General features: G+C 37.8%; 2 protein-coding genes across 13 annotated transcripts in view; one reads left to right on the top strand and one right to left on the bottom strand.

Moving 5' to 3' along the window:
• BACH1 (BTB domain and CNC homolog 1) overlaps window positions 1-24,250 on the top strand; it is a 456,481-nt gene that overhangs the window by 255,910 nt on the left and 176,321 nt on the right. The gene's annotated exons all lie outside the window — the stretch shown is intronic.
• GRIK1 (glutamate ionotropic receptor kainate type subunit 1) overlaps window positions 1-24,250 on the bottom strand; it is a 380,508-nt gene that overhangs the window by 17,285 nt on the left and 338,973 nt on the right. For all 11 annotated transcript variants that reach the window (XM_034947852.3, XM_034947851.3, XM_055105220.3 and 8 more), the window contains 3 exons: window positions 22,053-22,270; window positions 7,370-7,595; window positions 867-1,117 (listed from right to left, as the gene is read on the bottom strand). In XM_034947852.3, coding sequence (XP_034803743.1) covers window positions 867-1,117; window positions 7,370-7,595; window positions 22,053-22,270 — 695 coding nt within the window. The remainder of the gene's footprint in view (window positions 1-866; window positions 1,118-7,369; window positions 7,596-22,052; window positions 22,271-24,250) is intronic.

Genomic DNA, 24,250 nt, shown 5'->3' on the forward strand with positions numbered 1-24,250 from the left:
TTTCAAGATGACAGGAGAGCATTAAACTGGCTCTGTCATTAATAGTCATAGTCTTAAAATTCTAACAATATTTAAAAATTGAAAGGGGAGCCTGATTCACTATGATGACCATAAACTTTATATTTTGTTTATTCTAGCATGGTTATGAAGGAATTATCTTAAATCGCAATCAGCTTTTTCAAAAGAGTGTAAGTTGATTTCCTTCAAAAATGGTGTGATTTCCTTCCAAAAGAAAAGTAATAGGCAAAAATGGTCAACTACTAAAATTGTCCTATAATCCCAAACACAATTTAGAAAAATAAAGTCTCATATACATTGCATTTTCATTTTGTATTGTTTATGACATTCCTGGCAAAAAAAATTTGAGGTGATATATCCTTTTACAAATCTTACTTTGATAGAAGTGTTCAATTTCGTAGTATGACTTTTACATATTTATATAAATTGTTTTGCATTAGTACATGTGCTCAGAATCTATACTTAAGGGCTGGTAACATTTCTGTTAAATATCTTTTTATATCTTTTCCAATTTTGGATTTAGTTTTGCCTTTTTCCATCTAGGGTTTCTATCTTACGAACAAACAACAGTTCAAAAATTAACTGAGTTTGGAATTTCTGCACTGTCTTTCCAAATAATGCTAATTGGATTTAGTATATAAGCCCCTTCCTTGTCGTTAATAAATGATGGACCTGCAGTGCCCACAGCACCTGGCAGGGATTCAATAGCTCTTTGCTCTAACTCAAAAATGGCTCTTCTGGGCATCTAATTCAATAGACTGAAAAAGAGCAAACATCCTTAAAACCCCCAAACTTAAGACAGATAATGCAAACTATAAACTAACCAGTCCTAGAAAGAGATGACTCACCTGTTCAATATCATTATTCTTCCGTGATTTGTATATGAATTCTCCAATAGCTACAAATACAGAAAGGACCAGTCCGGCAGCCAGAACAATGAAGATGCCTCCAATATTTTCCACTCCTAGGGCACTGGCTTCTTTGTTGTCTTCCTCGGGGCAGCCATTCCCACGCCACCACTTCTCTTTCATCATATGCAGCTTCCCTTCTTCTTGGAGTTGAAGAATAGCAATAGTAATTTTATCCCGGTAAGGAGAACCTGGAAGTAAAACCATCTGGATATTGGTCACCAAAATGTTGAAGAAGACATCCAGAAGTATTCTTAATTATCATCTTAGTGATAACTATGTTATGGCTGTTGTGAGACCCCAATCCACAAATTGACTTGCAAAGGACAGGAAAGTTCAATCCTATATTTTGAAGGCACTATATAATTGGAAAGAAGATAGCTGACATGTTGAGATTAACTTTGGCCCCGATTGTTGGCTCCTTTTAAATAAGAAGAAGCAAAGCTAGGAATTCTATGACATGTCTTTGTTTCTGGTGAGGTCATTATGAGTCTTTTCACATGTCAAGAGATTTCACTGTGTAAGCTAAAAATAAAATTCTAAGCCCCCATTGACGGAACAACCCTCTTTTGTAACCAAAGGGACCCCAGAAAAACCTTAAGAACTTAGTTTGCAGCCATACCGGGATGGGAGGTCAGACAGAGCAGTCTATTTGTGGCAATAAGATATCAAATTATAAACAGAACTGAAGGCCATGCCAGACAAGGGTTAAGTCACACAGCCTTGGACTTAAAAAATAAACTATGTTCCAACTGCTATGAGGCTTTTCTTTTTCTCAAGGAGGTAAACAAGCACTGGCCTCAAGATAAGCAATATTAAAACAACTACAGCTCATCCAACTCTTAGACACTGACTTCCAGCCCCTGTTCCACCAGCTATACCTTTCATTAAACAAGATCCTGATTTCAGTAACTTTCTCCAGAGAAGAAAACCACCGACCTTAGACTGGTTCTGGTTGGATTAAAGAGATTGTACCCTTGCATGCCATTGTGTCCTGCAAGACATTCTGACGTATAGAACCTAATTATAAAACCATTAAATGTTAAGTCTCTACCCCGAAGTGGACAAGGATTGTATGTTACATGCATTTTTGTTCAATATGCATGTGTCAGGATCATCTTCATAAATATTCATAGCTCCGCCTGTAACCAGTGTAATATGTATGTTTAGCCAACCCAATCGGCATAAAGCTCTTGCCCCAACCCCTCTTTTTTCAAAGTGCCTGTCTTTGATCTTGGTTGGACACATGTTTTCCAGCCTACGGGATGACCACCTTGCAGATTGTCACCCTTTAATTATAAAGAAATGAAGTCTCCATTTCTACTTTCCAAATTTATTGGTATTGTGGTTACATTTTTTAAGTTAGCAGTTATTTAGACCTTACTTTTTTCTAGACTCTTTGTTGTCTCATATTGTGACTGGGCTTGGCTGGATGACCAGCAGTGCCATTTCTTCTTCTGAGGGGGAGTAACTAGACATTTCCCACCTCCCTTACAGTTCAGTGTGGTTATGTGACTGGTTTCTAGCCAATAGGAACTAAGACGATGTCTTCCCAACATGATCTTTGGCTCTCTCTCTTTTTCCAAATATATAGCAAGAAGGAAAGGATTTCAAGTCACTAGGAATGATGGAACCACAAAATAGAAGGAACTTGAATAGAAGGAACTTTGAATAGAAGGATTGAAAGAAAGCAGAGTCTCTCTTTCAATCCGCACTGGACTGTGGCAAGATCAAGAAATTAACATTGAATGTGTAAACCACTGAAAATTTGCAGATGTTGGTTAGTACATACTGATTAATGCACCTATTAAGATAAACTTAAGAGTAGGTTTTGAATAATTCAAATATCCTACAAAATTCAGGTAGGTTTGGAAAATTTGCAAGGACTTTATTAATATTCTTTATTCTCTATCTCCTAGTAATGCCATTGAACTTTTAATTATGTAAGGGTTGGAAAGTGCCAACATCTACCTGTAGACATAGCTTCTCAATACTGGATTTTGGTTAATCAATGCAAAGGAAGAGGCAAAGTAAGATTCTTTCAATTAATCTCTCCTTGAATGTGAAGAACTCTTGTTAGCATTTCTTCTACTCAGTAGAAAAGTAGTACACCCTGGTTTTCTCTATTTGCAAATGTTAAAGTTTTTCTTGGTGGAAGCACATTGATAAATGAGGCATCTTAGGACTAGAAGAAATCTTAGGAATGATACAGTCCAGTCCACTTACAGTTCAGTACACATTCCATTTTAGAATGGAAGAAATTTAGGAACTGAAAGTATGAGTGAAACTGATAGTTGCTGGCACAGCCAAGAATCAAACTCAAGTTTCCTGACTTCTTATTTTTCAGTGTTGTTTTCACGACAGTGTTCCCAACCATTACTCCCACCCCTACATAAGCCTTATGTCCTATGGCATGGTTAAGTTAGAAAAACAGAAGGTTAACATTTGTGTCATTTGTTATCAGTTTTCCTTGTAAGACTTCCTGAAATAATCGTCAGCTTTCAAAAGCAAGTTTAAAAGAATAGCAAAATGCTTTGGAGTGAGATTACGGCTTATCAAGAGTATGAATTTTTGGTGAAAAAAATGGATATTGAAAACAAAATTAAAAGATATTGGCTGTTTGCTTAAATATTCTCAGAATAATGGCCAGTGTAAAAATTAGCACCATTGATATACCCATAGCAGGTGAGCAATTAAGTGAACCAAGAGCACTTTGCTTTAATGTACATGAAAGTGCTTTGAAGAGTGTAAGAATGATTCTTATGTTAGTTGTTGCAGTAATAATCCTAGGAGCATACACAGTGGGTGCTCAGTAAATGTTGACTGATGCTTTCCTTCCGCTTCCAGGCTGCGCAATACCTAAAACATTTCAGACATATGAAAATCTGATCTCTGTTTAAAGTTGGTCTCTGAGAAAGATAATTTCCAGCCTCCTGGTAAGCTGTTCAAACCTTAAATGCTCTTGTTCTCTCAGAGTTTTACTTTAAATCTCTCAGGAGGTACATTTCCAGAGCTGTTGTCCTGAGTGTCTCTAAGAAGCAAAGTCTTCAATTTTCTGTTGTGACTCTGCCAATCTTTGATTATGGGACAGAGCTTGCAGCCATAAGGGAGTTAGTCAGGGCAAGACTAGAAGTGTACAGATAATTTTTAATATCTGAATATATTTTAACTTAAGTTTTTGTTGTTGTTGCTTAAATGAAGTAAATGACATTGGAAGTTATTATGTCACTTGAAATGTATATATATATATTTCATATATATATTTCACACACACACACACACACACAAACATCTTCCTGAATAGCAACTGATCTTTTGTAAAGAGTCAATTCATCATAAAAGAAACATCTCACAAATTTTTCCAACAGCTGTATTCTCAATGGATGTATTCTCCATGAGGTCTGCCATCTGTTCCAATTATTCCTTCATTGTTTTTGGTTTAAAAGCACGACAGGTTTACAACCACTATGAAAAATTCCTGGAGTATATTTCTTTTCATCTAGGAAGTGGGGAAGGCTTTTCAACTTTGGAACTTGGGTGAGGTTGGCCAAAAGGAGACTGAATGGGTACCTTTGGATCTCTCTGTATTATATGTATATTTATATATATATATTTTTGTATTATATGTATATTTAATATTAATGGTACTCAACACTAGGTCAGCTTCATTCGCATGAAAGCAGGTAGCGATTTTCAAAGTGCTGCATTCATTTAGGAAAGTGGTAGGAAGAAGTGCATTGTTCCCTCCTACCTCCAGCCCTGCGTCACTCACTGTACTATCAGAAATTTTAGCTTTCAAGTTATATTCCATGCTGTAGAAGGAATGTCAATTAAAAGTCTCATGTTAAAGTTCAAACGTTCTCAGGAGAGATGATACACATTGTTATTTTAAATCATTATTAACAGACAGGAATTTTGGTGCCAAAAAGGGGTGTTGAAATGTGGTGGGGTAGGGTTATGAGGTGGGGGATAGAATGATAAAAGCACAGTTTTTGACTTTATAATTTAGTCTAGAGATGGTTCTATTAAGGAACTATAGTTACTCCTCTACGAGGGTCTTGATTCTGCAAAAATTCAGGCAAAGGTACCTACTCTTGGTGTTCTCATCTGATCTATGGCCCGTTTAACTAAAATCAGCAGTGATGAGATATAAAAAATAGCATCTAACTTCTCCCACCTTTATTATCTAAAATGAGGTGGCGAAGCTTGCTTAGGGCAATAGGACATTGTTTTTAAAGTCAAAAAGAGGTATAATATCCTGTTAGCCAGTGCCAAATGATTCCCTGAGCCTCTTGGAAAACATGTTGACTAAGTTATAGGAGAGCTTACCACTTGGGGCAAAATATACACTTCACTAGCAATATTAGTATTTTCATCAGGAGAAGTTATTGGAAATAAAGAAGCAAGAAGGTAGCTGTAAATCTTCTAGCCCAATCATTCTGCAGGAAATTTATTTGGAGGACATACATGATAACAATAATAATAAAGTTAATTTCTCCATAGCACATATTTCTAACACCAGGTACTTAGCAGGAAGTCAAATTGGCTGTGTAATCATGGTAAATATGGAAGATAGTTGAACTTTATCTGATTAGTTATATTCATATTAATTAAAAGTTGAATATATAAAATGCAGCTTTTTCTTTTTTAATGAATTTGTTGCTAAATAAAAAACATTAGGATAATTCACCTAAAATCTGGATTTTTAAAATTTTCTTAGAAAATGGAATATTCCACAATCTTGTTCTCAAACTCCTACATGTCTACAACTCTCTGACTTGAAAGGCAGCTGTCTCTTTTAGGTATGTCATGTGGCCTGTAATTTTCCATAATTGCCACCGTTCCCTACTACCTCCTGGCACAAGCATGCTTTGCTCACTTATGGTATCTGCTTGGCCTCTGTAAGCATTTTAGTTTGTGATCCCTGCATGATGTGGAGAGTCATATTGGATCATCCCTTTCAAATGACAAAAATATTAATACCAACAAGCAAATCAAACCTACCTGGGGTCCTTAACGATCTGGCTTGACTGTTAGCTATGATTTCTGGACTTGCCCAGTAGTCTAGACAGTCCCTGATTCTTCTCCTTTGGAATGCTTACTAACAAATTACCAAGGGCTCACTTGGGAAGAGCAGGTTCCCACTATACCAGGACCTTATATGATACAGTTTTCTTTCTTTCTTTCTCTCTCTCTTTCTTTCTTTCTTTCTCTTTCTTTCTCTTTCTTTTCCTTTTCTTTCTTTCTTTCTTTCTTTTTCTTTCTTTCTCCCTTTCTTTCCTTCCTTTCCTTTCTCTCTCTCTTTCTTTCTCTTTCTTTCTTTCTCTCTCTCTCTCTTTCTTTCTTTCTTTCTTTCTTTCTTTCTTTCTTTCTTTCTTTCTTTCTTTCTTTCTTTCTTTCTTTCTTTCTCTCCTTCCTTCCTTCCTTCTTTCTTTTTTTGAGATGGAGTCTCACTCTGTTGCCCAGGCTGGAGTACAGTGGCACCATCTCAGCTCACTGCAACCTCCACCTCCCGGGTTCAAATGATTCTCCTGCCTCAGCCTCCCGAGTAGCTGGGACTATAGGCACATGGCACCACAGCCAGCTAATTTTTGTATTTTTAGTAGAGACAGGGTTTCACCATGTTGGCCAGGATAGTCTCGATCTCCTGACCTCGTGATCTGCCTGCCTTGGTCTGCCAAAGTGCTGGGATTACAGGCGTGAGCCATGGCGCCTGGCCATGATACAGTTTTCTATAGAGAGGGAAAAAATAGAGAGGGAGTTTTCTATGGAAAGGAAATCACTAATTACCCCTTAAATTCTATTCATGTCTCCTATAGACGTACAAGAATGCATTGCTATATGGGTCTATATACCTAGGCAATAATATTCCTAGGAGAGCAATAGCATGGAACTAAGGAATTTGAAGATTTTACATAGTTGGCATTGATTGAATGTAACATTGCCTGAGCACATCAGACTTATAATTTAATCTTTATCCTTTTTCTTTTGACTGATATAGCCTTGCTTTTTCATCTATCATTATGGAACACTAGCCCTCTCACTTTTGCTATCCATATGCAGAATCAACTTTCTTCTATTCTAATTTAAGGCAGATACATTATATAGGCATATAGGGGTATTGAAGGAAACAATGTGAAGAGGATTAATTAGAAATATGTTCTCTTTAAGATATTTGGGGTGAAATAATAAAATCTATATATTCTTAAACATGCGTTGGTAAAACTTGAAAGAAACACTGGTTAAAAGTATATTAAGTTAAATATCTGGGAATCTGTAATTCAGACTATGTCTCTGATCTATATGGATGTTTACATTATTAGTTCACTAATGGCATTGTAGGCCTTCTCAGAATTTGGAATAAAGAACTCTGAGCCCATTTCCTTCCATACTGGTAACTGACATTCTCTATCTCAGTCTTGGCTCATGTCTACCCCTCTTACCAATAGGTGTTCCCACTCCGTAACCTTTGGAGTCAATGAGGCCCCCGATCTGAGTGAGGTTGCAGTTTCTCTGCGTCACATACTCAATGCTGGTGGACTCCATCAGCAGCGCGTAGTCTGTGGTGAGCACTCTCTGGATCCCCTCATCACTGTTTCTTACCAGGGCGGTCTGCTGCCTGCTGCTCATGAAAGCCCACATCTTCTCATAGGTGGAGATTTTTGATTTCTGGAGGGAAAGAAAACACACTCACCAGCAGAAGAGGGCTGGAAAAATACGACCTAAAGGTATTCAAAGTCCCAATGGTTCAAATAATGATAGGGAGGATACTTTCTCCACAGGTGGGGGAGTCAAGATTGATGATCTCAAGGCTTCACTTTTGTAGCTGAGAAGAGCCCAGTTCACTCACTATTGGACAGCATTTGCACAGAGGCAGCTATTACATGGAGACCTTGATCTACAAGCCATTGTGGCCCACTGGGCTAAGGGGTGACTAGCTCACTCCAGGACTCTGTTCATTTCATCCATTTTCCTTTCAATCACTTAACTCCAGCAGGTATTGTTTTGCTGTTTCCAGGTGTATAAGTTTCAATCCTTGATCTAGCATTCTTCTGCTGGGGAGAGCCCTGGAGTAAACCACTGACTTCCTCTGCTTTATTTGTGCTTTATTCGTCATTCACTCTTCTCTTTTCTAGAAAACCTAGAATGTAAATGCTCTTTTCAAATTAAAATTTAGATAAGAAAAATCTTCGGCCAGGCGTGGTGGCTCACACCTGTAATCCCAGCACTTTGGGAGGCCGAGGTGGGCAGATCACATAAAGGTTAGGAGTTTGAGACCAGCCTGACCAACATGGTGAAACCCTGTCTCTACTGAAAAAATACAATTAGCCAGGTGTCGTGGCATGTGCCTGTAATCCCAGCTACTCAGGAGGCTGAGGCAGGAGAATTGCTTGAACCCGGGAGGTGGAGGTTGCAGTGAGCCAAGATCGTGCCATTGCACTTCAGCTTGGGCAACAACAGCGAGACTCTGTCTCAAAAAAACAAAAGAAGAAAAATCTTCGTACTGTATTTATATGCCTTTTTATGTGTATAATTTTAATTGCAATCATATTTTAGATAATGGGGACTGAATATCTCATTTCAAAGTGTTCTATTAATATGTTTGTCTTTTCTCATATTCTTCAGCTTTTTGATAGATTCAGTAATAAATTATATATGTTATGTAATATATGCACATATACATATGTACCACTGCTTCATTATCTTACTTTTTTTGCTAAAGTATACTGCCTAAATTTTCATATTACTTAAATATGAATTTTCCATTCTTTTGAATAGTGATCTATGATTAGACATTTTGCATTTTACTCTGTAATTTCCATACAGTTCCAACTTTTTTTGAATTTTTCTTCATTTGCATCAGCATTCTCCACTTATTTCAGAGATGAAAAACATTATGGGAATTATTGGTATTTTTAAGCTAACCCCAGTTATCACAGTTATATATAGTGCTCGCACACATTAGACAAATCCCTTGGCAGGCACAGGATGCACCATCTCAGTAGTTCAGGAAAGCTTAAAACATGGTTTTGGGCCATAAGCAAAAAATGGAATACCTGCGGAGTCAACTCTATCACGGTTATTCATGCCCAGGTGTTCCTGGGGGCCACTTAATTCCAACCTCTATTTAGGACCTGGGTTAATACTGTAGGGTTTATGAGTTAGGGGAGGACAGATGGCTTTATTTCAGATTGTTAGGCCTTGAAAATCCCCCTGAGAAAGGTCTTGTGAGGCAAATAACAATTCAATAAACAGTACCTTATAGATATTGGTATTTTATGGAACCCATTGTGTCATATTGGGCCCCTGTGAGTTATGCCACAGCCCCGGAGATATCTGCAAACTGCAGCTCATGTCCCCATAACAAAGGCGTGTTTTGGGGGTCAGGGTTACTGCTTCATTTGTTGTGTGATTTCAGCCTTGCAAAGTCTGATAATGCTAAACTTATAGTAAAAGAGCTACTCATACAAGTGCAGAAAGGTCAGTCTATCTTGTGGCAGTAAATGCACAACTGGGAAAATTATTCTTCCATCAGGAAACTACCTTAAGGGAAAATAATTTTCTTTGAAGTATAAAATTTTAAAGTTCTCAGAGACTTTAGAGATAGGCTCATGCAAACTGCTACTGTCACAGAGGAGGAAGTTTTAGTACGGAAGACTTTGAGACTTCAAAAAGTCACAAAGCAAGTTAATACCAGAGCTAATTCTGGACTCCAGCACACCTAATATCTAATTCAATGCTCTTTCCACTGTACCATGCTGATTTGGGGGAGGTGGATGTCTATATTGCCAAAATGCTTTTGAGAATGATTTTAATCTCATTTGATCTACATGTGAAAATATAGCTTTTATTCATGGACTCATTATTCCCTGAGGTGGGTTGCTAGTTAGTTACATATTAATATGAAATAGAAATCAACCTTCACATAGAAAAATTTTATGAAACATTAATTTTTTTCACCATATTTAGATTTTATTAAAACGAGTGTTGTAAATTGTTAGAAAACTGAATTTGTGGTTTATGGAAGTCAAAAACAAAGTCAATGTTTAGTTCATCCACGGTAAATGGAGAAAGTGTGGGGAGTCCTTCATTTCATCTGGGGAATTGAAGGATATGGGAAAGGATGACACGATTCAACTCTAAACCTAAACTAGCTGAAGTGAAGGACTTCATTATTTTCAATCTATGGCAGACCTAGCTTTGGTCCTCCTGCATGGGACGAATATGTAGGTCATACCACCTGTGACTCACTCTGTGAGTATTCAACAGTATGCAGGTGGTCTAATCCAGGGGTAAGAGAGGTCATGAGTTTAGTGCAACCTCAGTATTCAACAGCTGCAACATTTCTAAACGCTTACTCTCAGTATTCTTCTCCTTGTCACAGCTTAGTAACAAAATGTTTCCTGAGCCAGCACACTCTTCACACTACACTTTGAGTAGCATGGCTCTATGGAACAGAGATAATGGATTTAAATTCAACAACATCCACATCTTCCTTCTTGGAGTAGAAGGTTGTTCTAGGCCTGACCTCTCCCAGGGAGCTACAGGGGAAGTCTAGTTGGCATGGACACCTTTGAGCAGGGAGGGCAGAACTTTCTCTCTGACAGAAAACTGTTACTTGGTAGGGGACTTGGTAAGTTGAAGGTATAGGAAGTGTTATAAATTCCTTTGACCCCTTGCTATTCTCACTAGAGCACAGTAATAGTAAACATAATGGGAGCAAGAAAAGCAGCATTTTGCTGTTATTTAGAGCTCTCTTTCGTCGTTTAAAAAGTTTGCTGTTGTGGGGCTTTATTGTATTTCACAGTTAGAGTTCTAGGCTACTTGGGATGCTAGGGAAATTAGAGTTTGCAGGAAGACCCAAAATGTGGCTAAGGAATAACTTTTTTTAATAGGTAGAAATATCTGCAGACAGCTTCAGCACCTTAAAGGTGTAGTAAGTTTTCTTTTTTATTTTTTGAGACGTCGTTTCACTCTTGTTCCCCAGGTTAGAGTGCAATGGCACGATCTCGGCTCACTACAACCTCTGACTTGTGGGTTCAAATGATTCTCCTGCCTCAGCCTCCTGAGTAGCTGGGATTACAGGCACCTGCTACCATGCCCGGCTAATTTTTTGTATTTTTAGTAGAGACAGGGTTTCACCATGTTGGCCAGACTGGTCTCGAACTCCTGACCTCAGGTGATCCACCTGCCTCGGCCTCTCAAAGTGCTGGGATTATAGGCATGAGCCACCACACCCAGCCGGTAGAGTGAGTTTTCTATCACTAGGCAACTGCAAGGAGTATGTCATGCTTAGACGAGTTTCACATAAGGAGATGCTTCAACCATCACGTTCTACTCTCTAGACCAACCCCTTCCTATCACATATGCAGGTCCTGAGGTCAGGGACAGCAAATGACACACAAGGTGGCAGAGGGTTAGTGGAAGAGACAGCACAGAATTGAGGGCTCTTTCTTCTTTACTGCAGAGTTCTGTCTGCTGCATGCCACGCTCAGTAATGTTTATTTTTTGTTAGATAAAAAAGTAGAATGTTGGGAGTAAATTACATGTATTCCTTTCAGCAGACTTTTTTTTCATGGTTGAGTCTCAAATCTTAGTAATTCTTAAAAATAGGATTATACTTCATGAAAAATTATCATACATATTAAAAGACCAGGCAAAGTGTTAAAATGACAGCCTGGGTGTTTTTGTACTTCTAAATCACATATAATGTCAACCAGCCTCCTAAATCACTCTAAATAATATATGTTCCAAAAACAGAAATAGTGGTTGCCTCTTATTTCACTAGATATGTCAAAAGTTAATTAGAATATTTGGAATGTCTTCTGAGCTTCTTAGCAAAACTTGCTAAAACTGAAAAAGCCTCATTTATTAAATCTGAAATCACCCAGGATTTTTTCTTTTTAATCCTGAGAGGCATCTGTTTAGATAAATTCATTTTATCTGTTTAAATCTGATTATGTGGCTATCCTCATGCTGATGAAACATTGTTGGCAAAGAATAAGCATTTTTCATCTCAAATCTGTTATAAGGGAGTGTTACTGCATCAATGTTTGATAAACATTATTTATTTCTTTTTTTCCCGTATAATACATTCAAGTTAAATAGTCACTGGGAAATAGTTTATAATGTTTGCAGGCGTTAAAAATTACTTATTGAAAATAGTAACAGCAACCAACATATGCAATGTTTATTTACTGTGTAGCAAGCACTATTTTAAGAACTTTGCATATATTGATTAATCAAATCTTCACAGTAATCATATGAAAGATGTACCATTATTATTTCTCTTTCATAGATGAGGAAATAGAACAGCACATGAAGAAATGAGGAAACCAGGATTTGATCCCAGTAATCTGGTTCCAGGGTCTGTGTTCTTAAACAACAGGGAATGAACTATCTCTCTTAATACACAGAACAGCAAACTCAAGGCTTGGCTAATGTTTCCACAGCTAATGTTTCCACAGAATTAACAAATTTTCTAAAGAAATAATTGAAACAAGTAGCTGTGGGATCTTTCTATTATAGCCAGAGCTGTTGTACTCATCATATAATGTACAGAAACTATTTACCTGACTTTTAATAGCTTACACTTGTTTAGACAAGAATTTAGACAGTGTTTTAGGAAGTGCAACAGTTAGAACCTGGAAAAAATGTGACTTGTTTATATTGTTTCCTTTCCTTTAACAGTATTTTGCTTTTCATATAGTTTCACTGTTTTTAGTTACAGGATTTCCACCACACAATGTAAATAAAATATGTGCAAATTCTAGGGTGTAGTGTGGTCTTAAGCCTGATGGACTCCATTTTATAAAATATCCCTCTAATGTTTCTTTTTTATTGAGGTAACTATTATTTATCACATTATTTCTTCCACCAGTTTTTATAAGACTTTCACAGTTAGGATATATAATCTCATTTTTCAGTAGAATCAGTAATCATGCAATTCTACTTCACACTAATATGGCTGATGATTTTATATATCGATCTGTGTTTATGTATATTTTTACTCTACACACTGAAATATACATTAGAAATAAGTTATTGATATTTGATCTTTTTTATCTTATCAAAAGTGATCTTATAAATGTAAATATATGCATATAGAATAAATGAAATATCACAAACAATTATATTTTAAAATCTCCTATTTACTTTTACTTTAGGCAAATCCTGATTTAAGACATCCTTAAAAATTAACCAAAGACATAGACATTGGCTATGTAGAACTTCATACTTGCGAAATAGGTACATCAGAGGTGAATAGTTGCCTTAAAAACAACCATTTCTTTTAGACATGATTAATATATTATTTCATTAAATAATAAATTCTCATGTTATTTTGAAAATATGATTTAATTTACAAAAATCTCTCTGAAGGAAGATGATCAGAAGAAAATATTTATAGTATAGTTAGGGCCTCTGCCTTCCAAATGTGTATAATATGAACACTGCAGTTGATTATGTCTTTATCTTGATTTGATGAAAAGTTATGACATTTGCAGACTCTCCTACATTTAAAAAATTTATGGATTCCCTTTAGAAAATTCCCTCAGCGGGATTTAAACAGATTTGCTAAAATATTTTTCATGTTTTTCTCCTGTCTAGAGTTAAAGATTGGTCTATTACAGGCAATCTTTCAGCCTTTGAAAAAGGTTAAATTGACCTCATAGATTTCTTCCCAAACAAATACACTTTTAACCTACAGAGACCTAACATTTCTGACACTGATGGTAAAATTAGCTGGATTTTTCCAACATAAGCTAGGAACTCTTATGTGAAGAGTGCCTTCCTATGCAGAGTATTTGAGAAATGGCTTTCATCTTCTGCTTCCTGAAATGGTTATAACTGTCTGAAATCTGTCTCCCTACAATGGCTCATTGCTTCATTTCCACTGGTGCAGTGCCCAGTAACTTCTCTGAAATGTCTTTTGGGTTGGTGACAGCACCTAACCACTCCCTGGAAAGAGATGATAAAGGTTAGAGAATCCCTTGTTCCCACAGCTGGTCCAAAGTCCCTAGACCATGAAAGCCAGAAATGACAAGTCTTTTATGATGTTTTAAAACCTATTTTATCCAAGTCATTTTAGACTGAATCACAATTTAATCTGTGTAATCCTCTGGCTTGAGTCTGGGAGGATAGTGATTTGTTACAAGGCAAGCTTCTACTGAGAAGTATTTCTTACATGAATACTTCATAGGTAATTTGGCTCACAAGAAATTCTGCCACTACTTCCTGTCTGCACAATGCAACCACATGTTGTGTTGTATTTAACAGGTATTCATACATCTTGTCTCTGTATTGCTATTCAGATCTTCATGTCTTGCTCATGATTTTATACCTTTTTCCCTCCTAAGTGCTAACCTCAGTACTGACCATATTGAGGACCCTGCAAAAATATAAATTGAGCTGAATTAAACTGAATTGCCTCACTCTGTTTCTTGTCTGCATTCTAAGGGCAGCCTTACCATCTTTTGCCTACCTACCATCTGGTAAGTGCTTCGGCAAATGCAATGTATGTGCTCGAGAAGGGCCTCCGAGGCCTAGGGTTGCTGTCTGGCCAGGCCTCCAAAAATCTTTGAGATCTTGGGCACTGACACTTCTTCTGGACTTTTCTGTCCTTTAGCAGAAGGCAGACACTGCAGAGATGACTGACAGTAAGGAAGCTGAACAAAGACCAAACCAAAATATTTATAAATCTAGAGAGACTGAAAAAATAGGACTAATAGCTAGAGGTAAGGGTTGAATAATTATGGTGATGATGTTATAAGTGATAGTTACAATAATATCTAATGTTTTTATTGCTTACAGTGTACTAAGTGGTAGTATAAACATATTACCTCTACTAAGTCATTAAATCCTCAAAACAATTTTGAGTTAGAAATCATCCTCAATTTATAGACTGGGAAATCAAGGTACAGAGAGTTTAAGTTACTTGCCAAGGTCTACATAACTTATATGTAGTAGAACCCAGGCTCTCTGGGTCCAGATCTGCAACAAAAACACTTTCCTGTAGGTTTTACTTTATATCCCAGCATAATATGTTGGTCATATTTCTTGAGAAGAAGACTAGCTGGTATTCCCATTCTCCGATCCATGGGCTAAAAGCATTATCCTCCTTGGATGATGGTTCACAAGGATCATTGGGAAACTCATTCTTCTAGGCTGCATACGGTTCTTAGACATTATCATGACTATTCTTTCTTCATCTAGGGAAAAAAAATGTGACTTTCTACACTATCACTGTGAGACCACAGTTTGGACTATCTTATTGTTTCATAAGGTAATTAATAGAATTCCAACAAGAAGAACAGAGCCGTTTTACATTTCTGACTTCCTGTGGGAGAGAAAACCAGAATCTTAGTATACTATTTCTGAAAGGAAAAGTTGGAATTGGCTGTCATTGTTGTCATCTTGTCAGTTGTCTTGGATATAAAAGATGGAAATAGGTCATGTAGCCCCTAGGAAAGCTGAACGCAAGTTGTGTCCATAGAGCTTGGCTATGAACTGACTGATCTTTGCATCTCCTAAGATGCTGGTGGTGGTCCCAGGGAGTTGGGAGCGAAGGAAATCATGTACTGTTCAGACTTGAGAAACAATTGAAAGGACCAAATAATTTCATCAGCAGAGAACAGAGAAACCAATAGAGTTAAATCTGGATTATTAGTATTATGTCAAGCAGAAATGAGAGGGATTTTATTAAAAATTCTCTTAAATAGTCCAGGCATGGTGGCTCACGCCTGTAATCCCAGTACTTTCGGAGGCTGAAGCCGGTGGATCACAAGGTCAGGAGTTCAAGACAAGCCTGTTCAACATGGTGAAACCCTGTCTCTACTAAAAATAAAAAAATATAGCTGGGTGTGGTGGCAGGCGCCTGTAATCCCAGCTACTCAGGAGGCTGAGGCAGGAGAATCATTTGAACCTGGGAGGCGGAGGTCACAGTGAGCCAAGATCGCACCATTGCACTCCAGCATGGGCGACAGGGTGAGACTCCATCTCAAAAAAAAAAAAAAAAAATTCTCTTAGAGTCTGTTGAAGTTCTGAATTATTAATACACTGACCCATAAACATAGTCCATTAATTAATTTGATGCTGATCGCCTCATATTCAGAGAAGAATTTCCCAAAACATCTCCAACAGTACCTGGACACTTGATAAATGTTCTGCCTCCCTTTAACCTTGTCCAGCTAATTGGTCTTGGGGTGCCTGAGACCCTTTGACCAAATAGGCTATTATATTTCCCATAGTGATTGAACTGTAAGTTCCAGAGTGTTGATGATCTTGTGAAAACATAATGCTTAATAAGCATCATTAGCTGAGTGATCGAAACTTGGAGTTGCTTTTTTTTTTTTTTTGATGGACAAAGTGAGGTAGAATCTCAGGCTGTCCATCTAAAGTTTCACAAGAATATGTGGAATTGAATTTATGATTTAATCCTATTCTCTTGTGTAAATACAGTCCTTGATGATCAATGTTGCTCCATATATGAATGACTCTGAAGGAAAACTGCCACTGCCTCCCCGTCTCAGTCATGTCTTAGCTTGAGCTAGCATTTGTTTAAGAAATTTCCACTGGGCGCAGTGGCTCACGCCAGTAATACCAGCACTTTGGGAGGCTGAGGCGGGTGGATCACGAGGTCAGTTCAAGACCAGCCTGGCTGAGATGGTGAAACACCCTGTCTCTACTAAAAACACACACACACAAAATATTAACTGGGCATGGTGGCGGGTGCCTGTTATCCCAGCTACTCAGGAGGCTGAGGCAGAGAATTGCTTGAACTCAGGAGGCAGACGTTGCAGTGAGCCAAGATCACACCATTGTACTACAGCCTGGGCGACAGAGCAAGACTCCATTAAAAAAAAAAAGAAAAAAAAATTCCACTTAGTTCCCTCAGCCTTATATGAGCTCAGATGGTGGATAGTGGAATCTCACCTGAGCTATTTTAAAAAACTAAATTTTGGTTTTCTTCTTGTTGAGAACTGAATACATCAGATCTAAAATGTAGAGTGTCATGCTGTCTGCAAGAATAGCCAAGTCTAGGAGAAAATTCAACGGATTTTGAATGAAATTTTAGCGAGCAACTTCTGGGCACACATTTCAAGGACAAACTTCACTAAGCACATCCCTTGCTTGTGGCCTAGCGACCAAATGTGAGGCATTCGAGTATTTTGTTTGATCATGGATCTTGAAAATGTCTGAATCCCTTTCCTCCCTGCAACTGGCCATTCTTTGGCTATAAAATGATTTTAAATCAACTTGAAAGTAAAAAGACCAGTTTTTATCATTTGGGTACTGCCAGAGGAATATTGCTTTTCTGAGAAGAAAAACACTTGAAATTACACTGTTTGTGATGAGAAAACGTTTCTCTTTAGAAGTTTCCTTGTGATTGAGTGGAGACAGGACCCATCTTAGCAAATGACTTGTGCTCCAAAAACTGATCAGGGCGCTCCAGGTTAGATTAGGCAAAGGTAGTTTCCTTATTCATTCTACAGCTCAAGAGAGGTTATTGTCTTTAACTGACAGAGAAAGGGCTGGAGGAGGGAGACCCTGATGGCATAGCAGGGGTGAAACATGTTCATGTGGAGCCAGGTCAGGACTGAGTCCTTGTGACTGTACCTGCTGTCACTCAGTGATTTAGGGCGGAACTACCCCGAGAGCAAAAAAGCCGAAACTTTTCTTTCCCTTGTGGAATAATCCAGCTTAAGAACCTGAGTGTACATCCCTCTGACGCTTTCTGACAGCTTACCATCCTCGAGGGGAAAACTAAATCGGATTTAGTCCTTGTTCTCCTTCTGCAAATACATTTCTTCTCGGTAAACTGGGTTGCTGGGCCACAAGCTAACTTGTAAAATGCGAAACTTGGCAACAGTGTCTCTTCTTGTGTGGGTCCCTATGTATCCATCCACCTCTCTCTCCCTCCCTCTTTCCCTCTCGGCTTCCTTCCTTTGCTCCTTCATTCACTCTCCCTCCCTCTCTCTGATAGAAATCCACCTCTCCCAGAGTTTACTTTTTCATTTATTGAAAACATAGTTTTCTGAATGCCTACTATATGGCTGGGCACTCTTTTAGATTCTGGTGACTTAATGTCATACAAAGAAGACCGAGTTTCTACCCTCATGGAACTGACTTTCTAGAACGCTCTGAATTTTGCTGAATCTTGGCTCTTCCATTGCTAGCTTTGTAACTTTGGGGTAAATTATCTAGCCTATCTGTGCCTCATTTTCCTCATTAATAGGGATAATATTGGTATTTATCTCAATTGGTCTTTTTTTTTCCTTCTTTTTTGAGACGGAGTTTTGCTCTTGTTGCCCAGGCTGGAATGCAATGGTGCGATCTCGGCTCACTGCAACCTCAGCCTCCCTGGTTCAAGCAATTCCCCTGCCTCAGCCTCCCGAGTAGCTGGGATTACAGGCATGTGCCACCACGCCGGGCTAATATTTTTGTATTTTTAGTAGGGACGGGGTTTCTCCATGTTGGTCAGGCTGGTCTTGAACTCCTGACCTCAGGTGATCCACCAGCCTCGGCTTCCCAAAGTGCTGGGATTGCAGGTGTGAACCACAACGCCTGGTGCTCAATTGGTCTTTTTTAAAGATAAAATGAGGTAATACAGGTAAGGGCTACTGCACAGGGTGTACTGCTATTTTTATTGATGCTGTTTGTACTATCATCACATTCTTCCTCTCTGAGGTGCTTATTGTTTCATCATTTTCCTGGTGACCTGAGAGAATGCTTGCATTGATGCCTCATTTTCCGGACCAGGGAGAAAGCAGGAGCCTTCTCAGAAAATGCTCAGGGAGCAGCAGTTGTGAACATAGCATATGCCTGTTCAGTGGAAGTGCATTATCCAAACATGTCGTAATGTAGTCAGGGTCCTGCCAGGAAAAAGGAGAACCCGCTCTTTTTATATTTAAAGAGGGGCATGAGAAAGAAAAGATCAAAGTGAGCTTAAGGGGCTGGGCGCAGTGGCTCACGCCTGTAATTCCAGCACTTTGGGAGGCCGAGACAGGTGGATCACTTGAGGTCAGGAGTTTGAGACAGAAAAGATCAAAGTGAGCTTAAGGGGCCAGGCGCAGTGGCTCATGCCTGTAATTCCAGCACTTTGGGAGGCCGAGACAGGTGGATCACTTGAGGTCAGGAGTTTGAGACCAGCCTGGCCAACATGGTGAAACCCCAACTCTATTAAAATAAAAAAATTAGCCAGGCATGGTAGCATGCACCTGTAATCCCAGCTACTCGGGGGGCTGAGGCAGGAGAATCGCTTGAACCCGGGAGGAGGAGGTTGCAGTGAGCCAAGATTGCGCCACTGCACTCCACCCAGCCTGGGCGACAGAGCAAGACTCCGTCTGGGGGGGAAAAAAAAAAAAAAGTGACACTTTGTCATTTAAAGGACACTTTGTAAATCTGGGTTGAGCATCTCTATTCTGAAAAATCCCAAATCTGAAACTTTTTGAGCACTGACATGTTGTCCCATGTGGAAAGTTCCACACCTGACCTCATGGCATGGGTTGCAGTCAAAACTTTTTTCATGTACAAAATTATTTAAAATACTGTATGAACTTACCTTTAGGCTATATGCATAAGGTATATATGATGAATAAATAAATTTTGTGTTTAGACTTGGGTCCCATCCCCAGGTTTTCTCATTACGTATGTGCAAACATTCTAAAACCTGAAAATATCCAAAATTCTAAAAACATCTGGTCTGAAACATTTCAGATAAGGGATCCACAGCCTGTGCATAGATCCTGTGTACGGTGGCAAAGTCAGGTCTATTGCTTTTTCAAAGAACGGCACAGCCTCTTTCCCTTACATTTGTGCTGAACATCTTGAAGGAAGTAGAATCTTCTCTGCCTTCTGCTAGCCCATTTCCCAGTACTTTAAAACTCTTTGATATTGCTGAATGAGATAAATCATTTCAGATATTTTTTCAGATATACCAAATTCTATCTTGCCAGTGCCCTTCTGTCCTGTGAGCCTTGCAAGTGACCTTCCTGGTTTCTGACAAGGACCATGATGAATCACTAGCTTGGGGTATCTTGTGTCTCTTCACACTATTGATTTTAGGAAAATGCTTTCTGCAGCTTGCAAAGCCGTAATGTCATTTGTCTTTAGAACATCACTGTCCAAAGAAGAAACAATCACCATGCTTTACACACACATTAAATAAATGATACACTTCTTAAAATAAAAAGTGTTTAAAAATCTTTTTTAACACAGAAGAAAAGTAAGTCCTACTTTTTCCATTACTTTGCTTCTTGATAAAACTCTAGATATAGTTTACTTTAAAAACAATGCCTTTTTATTTATTGTTATTAAACATTATAACTTATTGTATAGTTAATTCCTATTTTTGTGAACCAATAGTGTTATACAAAGAAATGTGTACTTTTTTTTCCTAACCTTAGTTTTTGTTTCTAAGCTGGTATTTTTCACAAGTCAAACAGTCCACTCAAAAAATAATAGACATTGGAGACTCAGAAGGGTGGGAGGGTGGCAGGGCTGACAGATGAGAAATTACTTAATTGGTACAACGTATGTTATTTGGGTGATGGAAACCCTAAAAGCCCTATATCCGTCTAACAAAATGCAACTTATACCTCCTAAATCTATAAACAATGTTTAAAAAGGAAATAAGAATGAAAGAAGAAAAAGAGTTCATTTTGAACTCAATGGAAATAATAGAAAGGAAAAGATTATTTTAAAAAAAATACCCCTGGCTGAGCGTAGTGGCTCACGCTTGCAATTCCAGGACTTTGGGGGGCTGAGGCAGGCAGATCACAAGGTCAGGAGTTCAAGACCAGCCTGGCCAATATGGTGAAACCCTGTCTCTACTAAAAATACAAAAATTAGCCAGGTGTGGTGGCAGGCACCTGTCGTCCCAGCTACTTGGGAGGCTGAGGCAGGAGAATCATTTGAACCCAGAGGGCGGAGGTTGCAGCGAGCCAAGATCGCGCCACTGGACTCCAGCCTGGGCGACAGAGCGAGACTCCATCTCAAAACAAAAAACAAAACAAAAAAACAGCTGCCCCCCAAAAGAAACAAACAAACAAAAAACCCCAAACAGTCCACTCAATGCTGAGGTGACAACTCCATTTTTGTTAATCTGAATATGAATCTTTGACAAGGGTGTTTTTAGAGATTATTTTGTTTACAACTGTTGTTTTCCTTTTATTCACATGCACATTTACCACCATTAATACTTTTTTTTTTCCAAAAAAACTTTAGCCCCTTCTCTGTTATAGACTAGGTATTTGACTTGGAGCAGGTAATTTAGCTTCTGAAGGTTTTGTTCTTTTCATAAGTAGAGTGAAGAGTTGAACTTCATGATCTTTACACCTATTGGATCTATTAAAATCTATTTTTCACTGGAATTAGAGTATTTGAGATTTGATAATAAAAGTACTAAGGCTTCCTCCAAAAGCGAGGCAGAAATCAGTTTCATTACTATGGGTAAGTAATTAAAAAGACCTCAACAATGAAATGCCCTTGACACTAAAACTAAACTCATCCAACTTAATTCTCCTGCGGTGCCTCCGAAGACATTTTGAAAAGCTTCAGGCATGGCTGGGAACACTGTCCTTCATCAATGCGGACTCAGTATTAGACCAGAGTCTCCTGGGATTTTTTTGTTCTTAATTCTCTAACTAAATTCCAATATCAACACATTTTCTTGTCATCTGTTTCTATCTCATCAAGTACAGGACAGAAAGAACAAAATAATGATATTCAAGTATTCTGGTTACCAGAATTCTTGATTAAGGAACCTTTATTTTATGGGTTCTATAAATGAGTGATTAATAAATGAGTGGTTAGATTGTATTCAGATTTTTTTTTTCTGGTGTAAAGGCAAGAGAGGATATTGAAGATATTGATCTATGGATCTGAGTACACTAAATTGGGGTGGAGTAAATGACACCTAGTTGGGGACCAAAGAAACTGCTTTATGCTGACTGGGGCTTCAAGGATTCCTTATAATGGGATTATGTAATTATAAATTTTATTTCATTAAAAAAATTGCCCAACATCTTTTTTTCTTTTTTCTTTTTCTTTTTTTTTTTGACAGATTCTTTTATACTCTACCACAAGTATCAGATAATCACTGAGAACACTTTGTCAGCTTCTTACCTTGAAGAAGGTCATTGTTGATCCATCTCTAACCGCCCCATATTCTATCTTGGTTTGCTTTGCCAGATCATCTGCCGAATCTATGGGGGATTCCATTCTCTCTACTGTCAAGAAGGCAGCCAGATTGGCCGTGTAGGATGAAATGATGATTAGGGTGAAAAACCACCATATCCCTCCAACTATTCTGGTCGATAGAGCTTTGGGCATCAGCTCTGATCCTGTGATGGTATCATCAGAGTAAGGGTGTTAAACACAGTCAGAAGGAAAGGGAAGATGTACAGTTCGACACTATTCTAGGAAGATCAACCTGTAAAAGACTTACCGTCTTGTAGGTAGATGAAATAAATGCATTTTATAGAAAATGGAGCAAAATCTTAAGGATTATTTTCAAATCATTAATCACTACTGCTGCTTTAACTATAATTTATCAGTAGCTGATGGTATTAAAACAGTTTTAACCTGGAGGCATTCCATGTCTAAAATTTAGTTAGTTTAGTTGCTTAGAATTGAAGTCAACCCCAAGACTTTTTGCCTTTTATTACTGTCTAAATGCATCTTATAGTGTGAAGTAAAATATTCTGCGTCTTTGTATAACTATGAAAATCTTTGAAATGCTTACATTTTTATTTAAGGTTAAAGAATGAGAGCTACTTGTAAAATATTAACATGCCATTTATCACATATACTTTAATAAAACATTGGGATTTTACAAATAAAATAAGATGCAGCCATACTTGACAGTGGATGAATTAGTTTTTATTGTCTTATGTTACCTTAAAAGCTACAATTCTTTTTTCTACTGTAGATTTTTATTTGGCTAAAAAAACACATTCTCTGCAATGCATAATTTTGTACTTCAATAAAATGCTGTTTCTTAACTACACTTCAAAGACAGGCTGTTCCTTAGGTGAAAGAAGACTTTCCTGGTAAGAATATACATTTTAGATGTCATTCAGATGATTTGAAATTATGTTTAAATGATAAAATAGAGGCACTTAATGTGTTTTCCAAGGAAACCTTCCTCTCTAAAAGAAAGGGTTTATGAGCTAAGTTTACTGTCATAAAAGACAAACATCTTGAAAACGGTCTAGCTCAATTTTGCTCAAACTCAGCAGCAGAATTAGAATAAATGAGAAGTACAATTAGAGTTCACTCCAGTTGTACTGATTCACACGTGGATTTTGGCTTGTTCATCTGCCTGAAATTTGCCATTGGTTCTGTACTTAGCATATCCTCCATGAACCTGAAGGCATGACAGAGTTTATCTGACCAGATAAAAAGTGAAAGAAAAACACCCTAAATTAAAAATCCCAAAGAGTGAAGTACGGTAGGTCAGCTGTCTGGTCTATAGGATCCCTTTACTATACTGATAGGGTGTTTTGAAGCTCTGTCGTTAATAATGGCTTAAGATGGAAAGGAAAATTGGAGTTCACCAGTCTACCAATAAATGAATTTGTGCTCAGGTTTAATCTATAAACAGATGCAAATACGGCTCAGGAAATCATAGCCAGCTCAAGGCCAGTGATAATCAGATCAAGGTCGCCAGAGTTTCTGGGCTTTGAATTAACGGATATATTCTCCTAATGCTATTACGTATCTTTGTGTTTTATTCCCTTTTAATGAGGGAAATGGTTTGACAGCGATTTGTGTTTCCTTCTGTCGTTTGTTTGAATTTGAGTGGGTAATATTACACAGACTTATAATAGTTTTCCATTAAATTGCCTCCAAGGATTTAGTGGAATGGTTTGCTGCTGTTGTTTTAATATTGTGGTTTAATGGGATTTATATGCCTGTGGGTGTGTGTGTGTTTAATGCCCAAGGTTGTTTCATATCTTTGTTCTTAATTGATCTAGCAGTCTTGTGGCAATGTAATATTATTTTAGCTCTTTAGTTGGTTATCATTAAAATACTATTTATTTCATAAAATAGCCATAGGAAATAAATAACAGTTAATAGATATATTTTTCTTAGCTTATGGGTGCAGATTTTCTGCTGTAAATTTATTCTTTCATTATTTGGTTGCATATGAAAACATAAGGTTTTCACTTATTTGTATATTTGTATAATTATGTATTATATGGCATTAAGAGTGGACAGACAGGTGAACAACAGGCTGTTGACATGTAATAATACTAATTCACATCTTTCACACTTCAGAATGCATATTTAAACTTTTGGATAAAGTTACCTTAGAAACT

The sequence above is a fragment of the Pan paniscus genome, chromosome 22 (assembly GCF_029289425.2).
Source record: "Pan paniscus chromosome 22, NHGRI_mPanPan1-v2.0_pri, whole genome shotgun sequence".
Taxonomy (NCBI): domain Eukaryota; kingdom Metazoa; phylum Chordata; class Mammalia; order Primates; family Hominidae; genus Pan; species Pan paniscus.